General features: G+C 43.9%; 5 protein-coding genes across 5 annotated transcripts; 4 read left to right on the forward strand and 1 right to left on the reverse strand.

The window, feature by feature from the left end:
- The first annotated feature begins 3 nt into the window (after window positions 1-3).
- Window positions 4-2,706, forward strand: BDB00DRAFT_845648 (Nsp1-like C-terminal region-domain-containing protein). The gene is made up of 7 exons (XM_053125098.1): window positions 4-122; window positions 282-362; window positions 469-738; window positions 840-1,397; window positions 1,490-1,809; window positions 1,888-2,211; window positions 2,281-2,706. The coding sequence occupies exons 1-7, from the start codon at window positions 119-121 to the stop codon at window positions 2,431-2,433; spliced, it is 1,710 nt and encodes a 569-aa protein (XP_052975256.1). The 5' UTR covers window positions 4-118; the 3' UTR covers window positions 2,434-2,706.
- Window positions 2,707-2,812: 106 nt separating this feature from the next.
- On the forward strand, window positions 2,813-3,541 carry BDB00DRAFT_845653 (uncharacterized protein). The gene is made up of 2 exons (XM_053125099.1): window positions 2,813-3,223; window positions 3,312-3,541. The coding sequence occupies exons 1-2, from the start codon at window positions 2,899-2,901 to the stop codon at window positions 3,458-3,460; spliced, it is 474 nt and encodes a 157-aa protein (XP_052975257.1). The 5' UTR covers window positions 2,813-2,898; the 3' UTR covers window positions 3,461-3,541.
- A 1,357-nt stretch (window positions 3,542-4,898) lies between these two features.
- BDB00DRAFT_876877 (uncharacterized protein) lies at window positions 4,899-6,219 on the reverse strand (the record flags this gene model as incomplete). Its single annotated transcript, XM_053127534.1, has 5 exons — window positions 4,899-5,162; window positions 5,415-5,480; window positions 5,553-5,612; window positions 5,799-5,936; window positions 6,073-6,219. 5 exons carry the CDS (start codon window positions 6,217-6,219, stop codon window positions 4,899-4,901), a joined length of 675 nt encoding a protein of 224 aa, XP_052975258.1.
- Window positions 6,220-10,113: 3,894 nt separating this feature from the next.
- On the forward strand, window positions 10,114-11,126 carry BDB00DRAFT_771520 (uncharacterized protein; the record flags this gene model as incomplete). The annotated part of the gene is made up of 2 exons (XM_053119969.1): window positions 10,114-10,483; window positions 10,588-11,126. The coding sequence occupies 2 exons, from the start codon at window positions 10,114-10,116 to the stop codon at window positions 11,124-11,126; spliced, it is 909 nt and encodes a 302-aa protein (XP_052975259.1).
- An 806-nt stretch (window positions 11,127-11,932) lies between these two features.
- On the forward strand, window positions 11,933-14,386 carry BDB00DRAFT_845657 (biotin-protein ligase). Its single transcript, XM_053125100.1, has 5 exons — window positions 11,933-13,279; window positions 13,346-13,416; window positions 13,480-13,761; window positions 13,820-14,024; window positions 14,102-14,386. Exons 1-5 carry the CDS (start codon window positions 12,042-12,044, stop codon window positions 14,274-14,276), a joined length of 1,971 nt encoding a protein of 656 aa, XP_052975260.1. The 5' UTR covers window positions 11,933-12,041; the 3' UTR covers window positions 14,277-14,386.
- The last annotated feature ends 1 nt before the right edge of the window (window position 14,387 follows it).

A 14,387-nucleotide genomic window follows, 5' to 3' on the forward strand; every position in this document is an offset into this window, starting at 1 on the left:
GGCGCTTTCCAAATCGAGTTTGCTTAACCAAGTCACAACGAGCCAAAGAACGCACACCTCAATGAATTTCGCGACAGGCGCGTTACTGTAGCTTTTCTTCTCTCCACTACAGCTTTGAATGGGTACCGTATACTGTTTTCTCCATTAAAGGCTCTGTCACACCTTTATTGCAACAATGCTAACCGCTGATCATTCTTTATCTTTGTGCATCAATTGTTATCCTTCTGATCCGTTACGATCTTATAATAATTATCGCTTTTTTTTGGTATATTAAAAAAAAGCGTTCAACTTTAGTAACAGCTCTAATCAGCAGCAAGGTACCACTGGCTTTGGTGGTGGTGGTGGCTTTGGTTCGGCAACGAGTAAGCTTAGCATTTTTCTTTTCTATTGGACGTGCACAAAAACTTCAGAGGGCATCCATTGTTGCTAGAAGAAAAAGAAAACTGATTTCGATTAATGTCAAATTAGACACCGGTGGTGGCGGCTTTGGTGCATTTGGCGGCCAATCTGCAGCACCCGCACCTACAGCCGGCGCTGCGCCAGCTGCTGGTGGCAGTCTTTTCGGTGGTGGCGCTCCTGCTGCTGCACCAGGTGGTTTCGGTGGTGGTGCTCCTACTGCTGCACCAGGTGGTTTTGGTGGTGGTGCTCCTACTGCTGCACCAGGTGGTTTTGGTGCTGCTGCTACCAACAAGCCAGCAACAGGTGGCTTTGGATTTGGAGCGTCTACTAGCACTCCAGGTAATGTAGATGTACAGCTTGATATTTTGATGAGAATGGCATAAATTGATCAACAAAAAACCGCGGCTGATTGTGTGTGTGTGTGGGTGTGTGAAATTTAGGCACAACAGGAGGATTTGGCGCAACATCGACACCGGCTGCTGGAGGTAGTCTGTTTGGAAGTGCAAGCACTGCAGCTCCAGCTGCTACTACTACTACTGGAGGATTCTCGTTCGGTGGCGGAACACCATCGGTAGGTGGATTTGGATCGGCTCCTGCTGCTACTACAACTACGCCCGCAGCACCAGCCGGTGGTAGTCTCTTTTCACTTGGTGGCAACACCCCTAAACCAGCTACACCAGCATTTGGATCAGCGGCCTCGACAGCTACACCAGCACCTGCCACAAGCGGTGGTTTCTCGTTCGGTGGAGGAGCTGCTGCAGCAGCAGCACCAAACACGACTTCCGCAACACCGGCTTCCGCACCTGCTACAGGAGGATTTGGCAATTTTGGATCACCAAAACCAGCAGGAACAACAACGACTGGAGGATTCAATTTGGGTGGAGCCGCAGCAACGCCTAAAACAACTGCCGCAGCTACTACGTCTGCTGCTGGAAGCACCGGCGGCTTTGGTGGTTTTGGCTTTGGAGGTGGTAATGCTGCCGCTGGTACTGCTGCAGGTAAGAAGGAATTCCTTTCATCAATAAAAACATGAAGGTTGACAGGGACGAGTGAATTTACTCTATGGCGGGGGAATGAATTTGTTTGCTAGCTTCAACAACATCTGCATCTACCACAACACCTGCTACGAGCGCACCCGGCCTGACCACAGCCGCTCCTACTCTTACTACACAGCCTACGGTATCAGCTCCTGCTGCTACAGCAGCAGCTGGATCAAGCTCACTCGCCGCACCCGCAGCAACAGCCCCCAAGCCTGTCACAGTACCCACACCATCAGCGCTTAAAAACAAAAGCATGGAAGAAATTTTAAATTCGTGGACGAAGGATTTGGAGAGATACACGCGTGATTTCCATAAACAAGCAGCACAAGTAGCAGAGTGGGATAAACAACTGATTGACAACGGAAATAAGGTAGCAATTTATGCACATACTCACTGTTTGTTAACCTCGTGGCCCAACTTTTAACCCCTTTTTTCCGAAATATGCTAGATCTCCAATTTGCATGAAGAAGTGACCAAAGTCGAAGTGCAGCAACAGGAAGTGGACCAGAACCTTGCATATATCAATTCCCAGCAAGACGATTTGAACAATATTCTCGATCAATACGAAAAGCAGATTTCGGATGTGGTGAATATCAGCGACATGCAACAGACGCCTCAGTTGGCCGATATCCAGCGCGATAAGGCATATGGATTGGCCGAAACGCTTAATGCTCAACTGGACGACGTGAACCGAAACTTGAATGTCATGATTGAGGAGATCAACGCCATGAGCGGATCGCAACATACCGAAGGTGCTGCTGAAGATGATACCGTAAGTCTGTCTTTTCTTTTCGATACATGCAATGTGTGTGTTACTGATAAAACTACTTTGATTTTTTAGGTTGGACAAATCGTCAAGATTCTGAACGTACACTTGTCATCCTTACAATGGATTGATACGACTACAATGAAACTACAGAACCGACTCCAGGAAGTCAGCAATTTGCAAGAGGAGGCATTGCGAACTCAAGAGCCTAGAATTCGAGGAGATTGAAAAAAAAAAGAAAGAGCTGACTCCCTCCCTCCCTTTCCCTTTCACTTCAGTTAGTATATTAGCAACCGTCGCTTATCCACGTATACACACGCACACACACACACACAGCAAATACTCACTCACCAACAACAACAACAACAACACACACATTACATAAAATACTATGGCATTCCCCTCCCCCCCCCCACCCCCTGACCCTACCGAGAAGAAGAAGAAGAAGAAGAAACAATGACACATTACATAATAACACAACGTACATATACAAATGAGAAAGACAGACGCGCCTTTTCTTGTTGATCACGAGAGCCAAGCAGTAACATGACTATTGATTTCCACTTGGCTGAGATTTGTTTGCATGCATGCTACGTAACACATCGGTCCTTTGCGTATCACTTCCTCATCGTCCCACATTTTTTTTTTACTTTTCTTTCTTTCTTTTAATCTTTATTTCTCAATCAAATACCCATGTCTTCTACTGAATACGGTGCCGTAAACACACAACAGCAGGGTGATGAAGAAGCCCCGCAAACGACTACCGTCAGAGGCGAGCAAACCCGATGGCAAAAATGCCGAAGCACGTTGGGCACACACGGCCATCGTATCTTTATTGCATGGTTTATTGTCATTGCCATCACCGCCGTCTTGACCCTATCGTTCCATTTCTCCTTGCTGCCATCCCATCACCCCGTGGACGACAATAACAATCCTGCCGCTTTAGTAGATGAACAGTGTGTGTCCGACCGCAGCTGGTTCCTGGCCCTGCTTCTCTCCGTCTTTTTCGGACCGTTCGGTGAGTTTTCAGCTAGTTTTACGCGACACTACACTTTTTGCTTGTATGTGTGTGAAGGAAAAAGGGCTAACAAAGCTGCTGCTGGTAGGTGTGGATCGATTCTATCTTGGATACATTCTTCTCGGTGTGCTCAAGCTGATCACTGCGGGTCTTGGCGGAATTTGGTGGGTTATCGACGTGGTCCTTATTGCTTTGAATGTCTTGAATGATCATCCCAACGGCTGTCACCTTCGTTAAGAGCATCCTCTTTTTTGTTTTTGTTAAACCTACTCGCTCGAGAAATAAAAGAAAAATGACAGTGTCATGTCTACCAAGATGTGTATATATCGGGAACGGGCTTGGCAAACCAATACATAGCCTGGCAAACATTTGTTGTTATGTAACGACGGCCAATGGTGAGTTGCACGCGGGTTTTTTGTACATTCAAAGATGTCACGTATGACAACAGGAAAAAAGCGCTGTACGACATCGGCTCCTCGTACTACTACGCTCCCTTTCCGAGCTTCTAGCCGAGGCATGCGTCGTCATCCCGTGTTTCCGATTGCTTCAAGTTCGTTTGCTTATTCAACCTCCTGCGTGTGTCCTTCAAGTTGCGTGCGCGCTCATCTACTTATATATACTGCCTCTAAGCCGCTTATAAAAGGTCTTACGAGAAGGTAAAAAAACAAAAATGCATTCTTCTTCAGAGAGAGTGTGTGTGGTAAAAGACACTTACCGAGTAACAACGCTGACCGACCAGACATATAAACCATGGCTTTATTAGCACCCGGCAGTATTATCTATCTTTGTTGTGGCGCGTACATGACGCGATATCTTTTATGCGTTTTATCTAGACGGTGCTGCATATGAAACACAGCGCAATGCAGGAGTATGTACCCTAACAATAAAATGTCACAATAAGCAGAAGAAGGACAACCACCTTTTCCCTTGCCTCCTACGGGACTCGTAGTATCCTCTTTGTGACCGTGGCGTCGCGTCTCCATTCTTATATTGTAAACGTGCACAATCGACTTACTGCTACAGCTGAAGAATATTTACATCGTCGAGGCCTCTGGAAGTCTACCTAACCAATAACGCTACTTTCGGTTGCTTAGGAGAAGGTCAACGCGTCAAGTGGATTGCCCGAACTTCTGCATCCCGACATTCAAGGGCAACGGCGGCGACATCCCTTTTCAACGGTATATGCCCTGGCACGTAGCAAATTATATCAGCAAAAATGACCACGCTCAATACTGATTTTAGCGTCCCACAAGCTTTATAAAGTTTACAGAAATCAATTCTGTTATCATTGAACCGGCAAAATTTATAATAAAAAGACTATGTATGTGGAAATCAAGAGAAATGACTGCATTGTTTCGCAAAGAAAACTGGTGGTAGTAGTGTATGAATAAACACAGCAGCACAGCATTACGGCTTATTACCCATTATGTATGCATATACATCATATGCTCCTCTTTTCTACTCTCGAGCAAATCTATTTTATTCTTGCAACAATAAAACAATGCAAGCAACTAGTTAAATTCGCTATTGTAACCTGTCTTTCTCTGTTATCGGTTGTTCTACTGCAAATCACTACTGCTATAGATCCATATGACTGCGTTTACATGTTCAACAAAAAGAGGTATGTTTAGTTTTACGGTAGATCATGAAACGTTTTTTCCGCTTCTTGAAGTGTCTACGACGAGGTGGTTGCTTCTTTTCCAGCTGTTGTCGACGACGAAGTTACTTCTTCTTTGTCCTTCTCCTCTTTTTCTTCGACGATGAATTTGTTTTTTTCTTTATCCTTCCCCTCTGTTACTTCTTCCATTGTCGACGACGAAGTTGCTTCTTCTTTATCCTTTTCCTCTGCTTCTTCGTTTTCTTCATCAGTGTGAATGTCGTCACTTTTGATTTCTCCCGCTTCATTGTAACGGTGCATACCGTTACGACGATATCCAGCCTGCATGGTTGACGATCGACAACGCATGGTTCAGACGATAGGATGACTTGCGGTCAACCGCATGGTTGAATATGGAGTAATAGGCGTGGATAATCTAGATAGAAGTATGATGTAGATCAATACTTAGACGATAACTAGCCCCCTATTACTCGACGTATATATAAAGACGGGATCCTGAGCTATATGGATCCCGATCGTTTTTCCCTTTGATTCATCCGAGTCTCACCTTATTTATTGATCCACACTGTCTACCCATTCACATTCCCGATTGTAAGTATCTGGGCCGACACTGTTACGTTCATCTTCTTGTATTTGTCGCTAAAAAGACCAAACTGTTGATAAAAATCCATATAGTCTCACCAGAAACTCAAAATATTATGCGTTACATACTTGATCTAGATGATATTCAGCTTGTCGGGTTTCGAGAGCGATTAATGCTTGATGTATTCCCTATACGTTTGAGTAACAGATACACGCAATATAGTTTAGAATGAAAAAGAATGGTGACTTTGGTATCATTGATCCTGTCTGCTGAAAAACATCTCATCGCCACTCATTCCCCCCCCCTCCGCCAATAGCAGCCAATAATTTGGACAATCACATATATTGCGATCGCTTCTGATGAAAAATGCTTACCTGAAGTTCGTCAGTGAGCATGTTACGCAGGTCCCTAACCAATTTATCGGTGTGCTCTCGCTGGTTGCCGAGAGTTGCGACAATTGCATCGGTGTGCACTCGCTGGTTGCCGAGAGTTTTGATAATGAACGTTTCAAGCTATCGGTAGTAAAAAAAAGGGACAATGACAAATTCTCGGGCTTGCTTTAGTCATACACTACTATACTGTCTATTCCAAAAGATTTCTCCACATCATAAAACCAATTCCATGCAAAAAGGGGAGCTTCTTGTTTACCTCTTCCGTTATTGTTAACGGTTCAATTCCTTCTATTGTATTATTTTGAGCACGGGCCGCCGAAGACGGTCCAGAAGCTGCTGCTGATGATGTGTCAATACCCGCACCAGGCGTAGTAGAGGAGGTTGCGGGAATGAGCAATGGCATTATTGTTCGTATTATTTCTGCTGTGCGTTGAAAAGCCGATAAAGCGTAAGAAATGGAGACATGGAACACGGCGAGAAAGAAAATGGACAAGGTAAAATAAGAAGCCAGGATGATGAACAGGATGAGAAATAAATGTTCGTGTTCTTGCATCTGGCGCTCTGCTCACATCATAGGGTTGGAGAAAAGTGTGGGTGAGGGTAAGGTGGGTAGTAAGCATTCGAGAAGGCGATCCCAAAAGGCGGATAGCGACCACACCGACGACGTTTTCATTTCACTGAAGCCAAAAATACTCATGAAGCTGATGACGTTGTAGTAGTTCTTTGGTGAGAGAGGGTAGACTTTACTTTTCAGATGTTGACTTGAACAGATCTCTTTATATAGTCTTCTTCCTACATGAATCTGCTCGAAAACAAGCGCGTAAATCATGTCGCTCATACATGTTGTGGCGGTCCCAGAATAGAAAGTTGTAATCCTTTCACTCAATGTTCCTCTTCTTCACTAAGACCTATCTTTTCGACCGCTATTGTTAGTGAGTAAAGAAACCCACAATTGGTGATAACGAGATTGGGGTAAAAAACAAGGCTTTTGTCATCTAAGTAAGATCGAGCCTGGCTGGGTTACTGTCGTACACACCAGCCTTTGCACAATTGTTCAATTTTTGCTGCTTCGGGATCATTGTATGTTATAGAAAATAACAATAAATACATTACAACAAAGAGCAAGAATCAGCAGTACACAGCGGAGGTAGCAGCCGAAGCTATCTCTATTTGTCTAACGATGCCATTCAGAACCATGATGGAGTGTGCTGCTGTCTTCATACCATATGCTTTGTCGCTCGATTTCGAAAGACGTGCATGTGGTGGGAAATTATGCAGCAGTCAACGTTTCCATGCTCCGCTTTCCTTGTATAAAGATCAGAATGAAGATAGTAGTGGCAAGAAGCATATGAATTTTATTTTGCTAAAAAGTAGAGTATAGAAGCACCATTTTTTTTATAAAAGATAAGAGTGTGCAGTGTTTGGGTCAGGGATTTTTGTTTTTTTGGATATTTTTTTGGTAGGCTCTCTGGCTCATTCGCTGTGGTTGCATTTACGGCAGGGTAAATAGCAATCACTTTGACATTGGATCAGGAAGAACTTTACAAATGATTTCCTGGGAGTTGTTCTCGTCGTTGTTAATGTCATAGAGGTAATGTATCAGCTTGGATCAGTTGACAGTAACGTACGTCAGTGAGGGTAGTTGAATAAAGAGATGTTATCGTTGGTGGCATACTGTAGAAGCATGAAAAAGGGAGATAAAAACAATTTCGAGATCGTTAATATGGCATCCAAACTGCGTGCTGATATGCTGGATTTTCACGTACTGTGCTTGCATTTGCTTCAATTATGCTTTGGTCCACTGAGTATAAATAACACAGAACATAGACGCACAATGTAGTTTATGGTTAAACTTTGAATGTTTAGAGAATCGACGACTCGTATGGCGTGCAAATGCTCGTGATAATGGTGATGGCGATGATGATCATATACTGACACACGACACATCTTTGAAAATGTAGATACATATATATATATACTTACCCATTAATAGAAGACCACAATTACCGATGCGGTCGATTACTTGAGCACTCTCTAAAAGTATAAGCGACAAATGAGAGAGATAGCACCAACGCAATCTTACAGACAGTTGCATAAAGCAAGCAATGTCATCCAGACGAGCAGTGATCTATGAAAACGTTCAGTACTTGTTCCGTCATCTAATTAAAGGCCCAGAGGCACTTCCAAAGCCCAAATGCCTTAACATTAAGGGACGAGAGCGTGCCAGCCTCATAATTGCCTCAAACGTCCATGCCTTAAGAAGCGGTAATGGTAGTGCGCTTTGAGAGTAAAGATTCCGCTGTTACTCGGAGTCGCCCGGAAAGATAACTCATTCCCCATGGGCGATTGAATCGATGAAGTTTCGCAGAGAGATATGTCATGGACGTCTCCCATCTTTGACTGTTCCGACAAGCTTCCTTGCGCGTTTTTGATACTAAAGTCCTCGCATAACTTCAATGGCGATAAGAAGGAAAAGCATGCTGTCTTTGCTCAATTTGACCTAAACATTTTGAATTAGCCGTGTAAAAAGACGAGACTAGTGTGTACATGTAGTCTAGAACGTGCACATTGCAAAGGGAAATAACGTCAGGTTGAATGCAATTGCTTTGGGAGATGAACGACGCGTTGCTCGGTGTGTCCAGTGTGCTTGTGTAACCTGGCATGACCTGCGTTGACAGGTGACGCTGTCAACTTTTTTTTTTGGGTGGGTGGTCAGGGTGTCCCTGCACAAGCTGTTTGTACCTTGCCACCCCAATGATAGGTACGAACAGGGGAAGCAATAATAGCTCGTAACATAGATACAAATAAGCACAGAGAGAACGACAATGGTACTACTGTACGCTTCTTAAATGGACGCCAACGTCATTGTCTATCGAGTACATTTTAGACATTTGCTGCTTGCTAGTCAGTACGTTCTTTACTCATGGTCTTTTTCAAGGCAAAAAAATGCAGTGGCATGTATCCCACATATGGTACGTAGGCCCTGACTGGATCAGCTTACGCAATATCGCATATCATAACCTCTATTTGCATATTGCAGTGCTTGGACATAATCTTTGCTCGTTTCGCATCGGATCGCCTGGTTTTTTTGTGGCTCGCCAAGCTTGTTGCGGTTTGTTGGCAACATTGTTTTGATGTGCTGAGAATACATAGTGCGTAGCATATAGCAGTTTCCTACCTGAGTGGCGGGATGTTTTACGTCTGCTTTCCAAAGATTGCTTAGTTTGGTTGTAGATAAACCGCATTTTGTCTATTGATATTTCCATTTCTACTCATGCGTTTCCATTGATGCTGCATTAATGAGAAAAAAAACAGCGACGCAAACATTTCCAAAACAGCTAGAAATACATTTACTAAGACACATCAATGTGGTATAAGTTAGAATTAAATAATCATACAGACTTTTTAAAAAAAATTGTCATAAAGGATGCTGATAGTTGACGAGCTCTTCAGAAGTATTAGAAATTTTGGAAAAATCGATGTTCTCTGTAACTATTTGTTTACAGTCTGTTGTTGTTACCACTACCTGGGAAAGATGCGACAAGCATATACAGTAGCAGCTCAGTCGCAGTAATACAACAAAGCTGCGAACATGTACCCCATACGCAGCAATCCCTGACCTGTTTGGGCTGACCTTGTGTAACAGTCTCTCAGATTAATGTCATCACTATACACAGTGAGCTATTTCTGCTCAGCACGCTGAATGATACCATGCTGTGATGTCCACTTGTACACTTTTTTACAAGGTGGGAATAATCAATGAAGTTTTCTGATCGATGCCCTCAAATATTGGCTGTTACCTTGGCTGTGTTCAGGCTACTATTTTCATACTACTAGATAGCATAGGAGTGAGCAGGTAAATTCTTTACCATGTGGTAAAATGTGCAGCACAAGTTGGTTGAGGATGATAAAGTAAGAGTAGCTTAGGATTTGACTTTGAGACGACAGGATCGGCAAGTGTATGATATAATAATAGTAACAGAAATTAAGCGGATCAACACTTGTTTCAAATTTAGTAAATAGGTCACCACAGCCAAGGGTACACGCTGAGCAACCTATTACTGACATAAATGGAAACTCCCCTTTTGGGCGTTTATGGGCCGAGGGAAACTTTTGTTAAAACATACAAAAAGCGTGGATCAGGAAACACTCTCCATCCGTCAAAACACTTCTATCAACCATCACAATGTTTTTTTCGAAAAAGAACGGCAAGGATACGTTGGCAAACAAGAACCCCTCCTCCTCTGTGAGCAGTAACCCTGGAAACTACCAAAGTACCTCAGAAGCTCACTTAAACATGGATCAGCAAGACCAACGAGACACCAATGGCTCCACCACGATTACAATCACTACCAATGCTGACGACAAAGACAAGACGGATGAAGTATCACGACTCGTTCCTGGCGGCAAGTTTCCAAACCAAGGCAAGGCTATACTTCGCTCATTCTTATCTTTGGTGCTTATGCTGACGATCCAAGTCGGTATTCCGTTGGCATTGTACTACGGTTTGCGGAACACAATCGGCATCGTGTACGCTTTGGTGATTTCTGGCATTCCTCCATTCCTCTATGTTATTTTCGGTTTCATACGGAAGAGAACTATCGACGTGCTTGGTTGTATTATTGGTCTTTCTTTCATATTGTCTGGTGTGGTCTCCATTGTCAGCGGTAAGTCACTGGTATCTCTTTTTAAACGAAAAGTGATAGTTGAGTCTCTGTGTGATATAGGCGTAACAATCTCATGCGATACCTTTATCCTTACTTCTTCCTAGGTGACGCGCGTGCAGCACTCATACGTGATTCCGCCGTCAGCGCTGTTATTGGTCTCATGTTTTTACTTTCGTTGATACCAATTCACACGAAATGGCTTGATATTCGTCCGCTCACCTATATCATGGGTCTGCAAATGACGACTAAACTCAAATTTCAGTGGACCGACCGTGATGGAAACAAGCAAGAGCAGCCTGTTTTGGAATGGCAGTGGGAGCACATTCGGTACTTCCGGATCAGCATGTATACTCAGTCAGCGATATGGGGTATCGTGCTTATCTTGGAACTAATGGCGTGTGTATTGATGGTCGAGGCATCGGATCTATCCGTTGATGACATTGTTATGTACAACAACATCCTTACCTCGGTCGTTGTCGGTATTATGATTACTGCGAGTATATTAGCAGGAATGTACGGGAACAAGTTTATAAAGCGAATTGGAACGGCATGGACTGCGGAAAACGACTTTACGGAGAAGTTTGAGCAGCAGCAGCAGGATCAGATCAACCGCGATGAAGAGCGGGTGGCAAACTTGGTATAATACAGGCCATATGCAAGCTTCCTATGTTCAAAGCTCCTCTTATTGTATATGTACATACAGTCTGCTTCCCTATCAATTACCCTCAATTATTTTTGCATTAAAAAAACAGCGCATTATTATTATCTCTCTTTTATGATATACAAATATTAATAAAGTACACTCATAGATTCATATAGCAATATCTCTACAATCCAGCTTAGTTTCATATGTTAACGTGCTGATATCCTGCATGGTGAATCTTTCTAGCTACGCCTAACGGATAAATTAATGGTATGGGACTCGTCGGAAATCAAAAAGATCCGTTTTCTTCGTGTCAGGTGCTGCCTTCCATCATCGATTGTCATGTGCTGTTAACCTATCACTTGTCCTACCACTTGTCCTATCGACTGAACGTTTGATTCACTATCTCCATTGATTCTGAGAGCTAAAAGAGTCACGTATATACAAAGGTCAATCTGCTGTTTGATTTGGCATCTTTTTCGATCCAAGTGTACGTACCAGAGTCGAAACAGCCCGCCAGAATAGTCATGACACTTATCATCGTGAGAAAAAAGAATTTTCATCTGCTTAATTGACACTGCAACTGTTTCTACAGTACAATAATAGTAATACCCATCAGTTTTTATGCTACTAATATGTTTATAGCAATTATACACGTATACCGACTGTTCGGTCAAAAGGAACGTGTGTATGCAGAATTGATGTTAGCATCTGAAATTCATAAGCATGAGTGCTTCGTCGGAATTCAACAGCCGGCATTTTGGGGGGGGGAGATATTGTGCTGTGCTGTGGTTTGACAGTTAAGTGAAACACATACAGGCTTTTTCTTTCCACTACCCAACCAGCTTCGACCTTCGAACCTTGACAACAACAATCCTCTCTGCATTCACTCGCCGTTGTTTCAAAACCATCGCTATGAGCGGTATTAACGTACTAATCTACACCGGCAATGGAACCTCGCCCAATTCTGTTCGCCATACACAAAACACCCTGAAATCGTTGTTGGGTCATGCTTACGATGTCGTGCCCGTTGATGCCAAAACGTTGCGTCAGGAGCCTTGGGAAGGAACTTGTGCCTTGCTTGTCGTTCCTGGTGGACGAGACTTGCCCTACTGCAACGATTTGAATGGCGTTGCCACTAGTCGTATCAAGCAATACGTTCGCTGCGGCGGTCGATACCTTGGCCTGTGTGCAGGTGGCTACTTTGGTTCGAGCACTATTGAATTTGAGCAAGACCGAAAAGATATGCAAGTCTGTGGCAAACGTGAGCTCGAGTTTTTCCCTGGACTCTGTCGTGGCACTGTATACCCTGGTTTTGTCTACGAAAGCGAACAAGGTGCTCGCAGTACTGCGATAAGGCTTGTCAACGAGCATTTGCAGCCTTACTACCCCTCAGATTCGCTCGTTCCAAAATCAATTGACATGTATTACAACGGAGGTGGCTACTTTGCCCATGCGGACCAATATCCCAACGTTCAAGTACTCGGTCGCTTTGTGGATGCAGGCATCTGCAAGGACGAGGACTATCCGGCAGCAGCAGTCCATTGCACTATCGGCGACGGCTCAGCGGTCCTGATCTCGACACATCCTGAATATGATATGTCGCTACTGGAACAGCCAGACATGAGCAGTGAAATGTTGGCAGAGTTACAACGTTCGGAACCGGACAGAAAGGCGTTCTTGCGTGCAGTGTTTGCGAAAATGGGCTTGAAAGTGGTTGGATTTGCCAAGGGTCAAGTTGATGAAATCAAGGTTCCAGACCTGACACCAGTCTATTTGACCGCCCTCAAAGGTCAGATTGCACACACCATTGCTACGGAGCTGCAGGCTGAGGCAAAGGACTCGGTGATTACGGATTCCAACGATACGTTCCTGCTTTCGAGTTCGAGCGATGATCCAGTATTGAAAAAGCTGGCGGCGTTGACCGTGGATGATGAGGACAGGCCCAAGCCAATAGAAATTCGAATCCCTGATTTTTCATCAGATCCAGCTTGTCCCGAGCGTTCGCTTACCCCACATTTCGATATCAAAGCTTACTATGATGCGCTGCTTGCTCGCCGCGATCAAGAGTGGGGTGGTGGAAGGTGGTATCTTTTTGGCAATGCACTGATGTATACAGAAGTCATCAATAGCACGCAGACCATTTTAGACAAGTATGTATCAGAAAAGCGAATATGCGGATGTAATACAGTAAGCTAACTTCAGCGTCTACGCTCAAGGAACTACAATTTTGCTCAAAAGCTACCAACCGGCCTTGTGTGTACTGCAACAACACAGCTGGCTGCTCGAGGTAACCATTTTGTTTGACTGCTTTGCATTAACTGAAATAATATTAATCGATCCGTTAAAATAGCCCGTGCTCGTAACTCGTGGGTGTCGCAATTGGGTGCTCTCCAGTTCAGCTATATACTGCGACATAGCCTCAAGCTTTCTCATGCACCAGTTGTGTTCCTTCAGTATATTATTGCACTTGCCGTCGTGGAAAGCGTTCGAAGCCGTAAAGGATATGAAGGAGTCCCTCTTCGTGTCAAGTGGCCGAACGACGTCTATGCCGAGGATGGAGATCAGCTGAAGAAGGTTGGAGGAATACTTGTGAATTCGAGCTTTGTTCAAGACGAGTTTTTGATAGTCATTGGTAAGCATTTGGTGATCTACGCCAGCTCTATATTTTCTAAACCATCGATTTCCATTAGGGTGCGGTATCAACGTTTCCAACCCACGCCCAACGGTCTCCATAAACGATGTAATTCAGGCACACAATCCCTCTCTTCCTAGAATCTCGCCAGAAGACATGCTCGCCGGAATTTTGGTTCTTTTTGAGAGATTTTACTCAGAATTTTGCGAAAAGGGCATGGGTTCTTGGTTTTTGGACCTATACTATAAGCGGTGGTTGCATAGGTGAGTTTGAGTTGTGATGCGCGATGCATGAAAGGAAGGTTATGAGCTAATTAGTTGAAAAATTTATAATACGATAGCGATAAGGTCGTTACGCTAACAACACATGATAATGTGCGTGTCAGGATTACTGGCATTACCAGTGACTGGGGTATGCTTGAAGCTGTTGCAGTAGAGGGAGGAAAGCGCTTCACACTGCAACCTGATGGCAACAGCTTTGACATGCTGAAGGGTCTCATTATGAAAAAAATGTAAAAAGAAAAGCTTTATTGTACTAGTATTTGTACCTGTATTTCGATTTTTATTATTTACCATACCAACAAGAAGATTGACTGTCATATCGGTTGTTCAGTGTTCAAAATTCGT

Source organism: Zychaea mexicana (genome assembly GCF_025766255.1).
Source record: "Zychaea mexicana strain RSA 1403 chromosome Unknown BDB00scaffold_97, whole genome shotgun sequence".
Taxonomy (NCBI): Eukaryota; Fungi; Mucoromycota; class Mucoromycetes; order Mucorales; family Lichtheimiaceae; genus Zychaea; species Zychaea mexicana.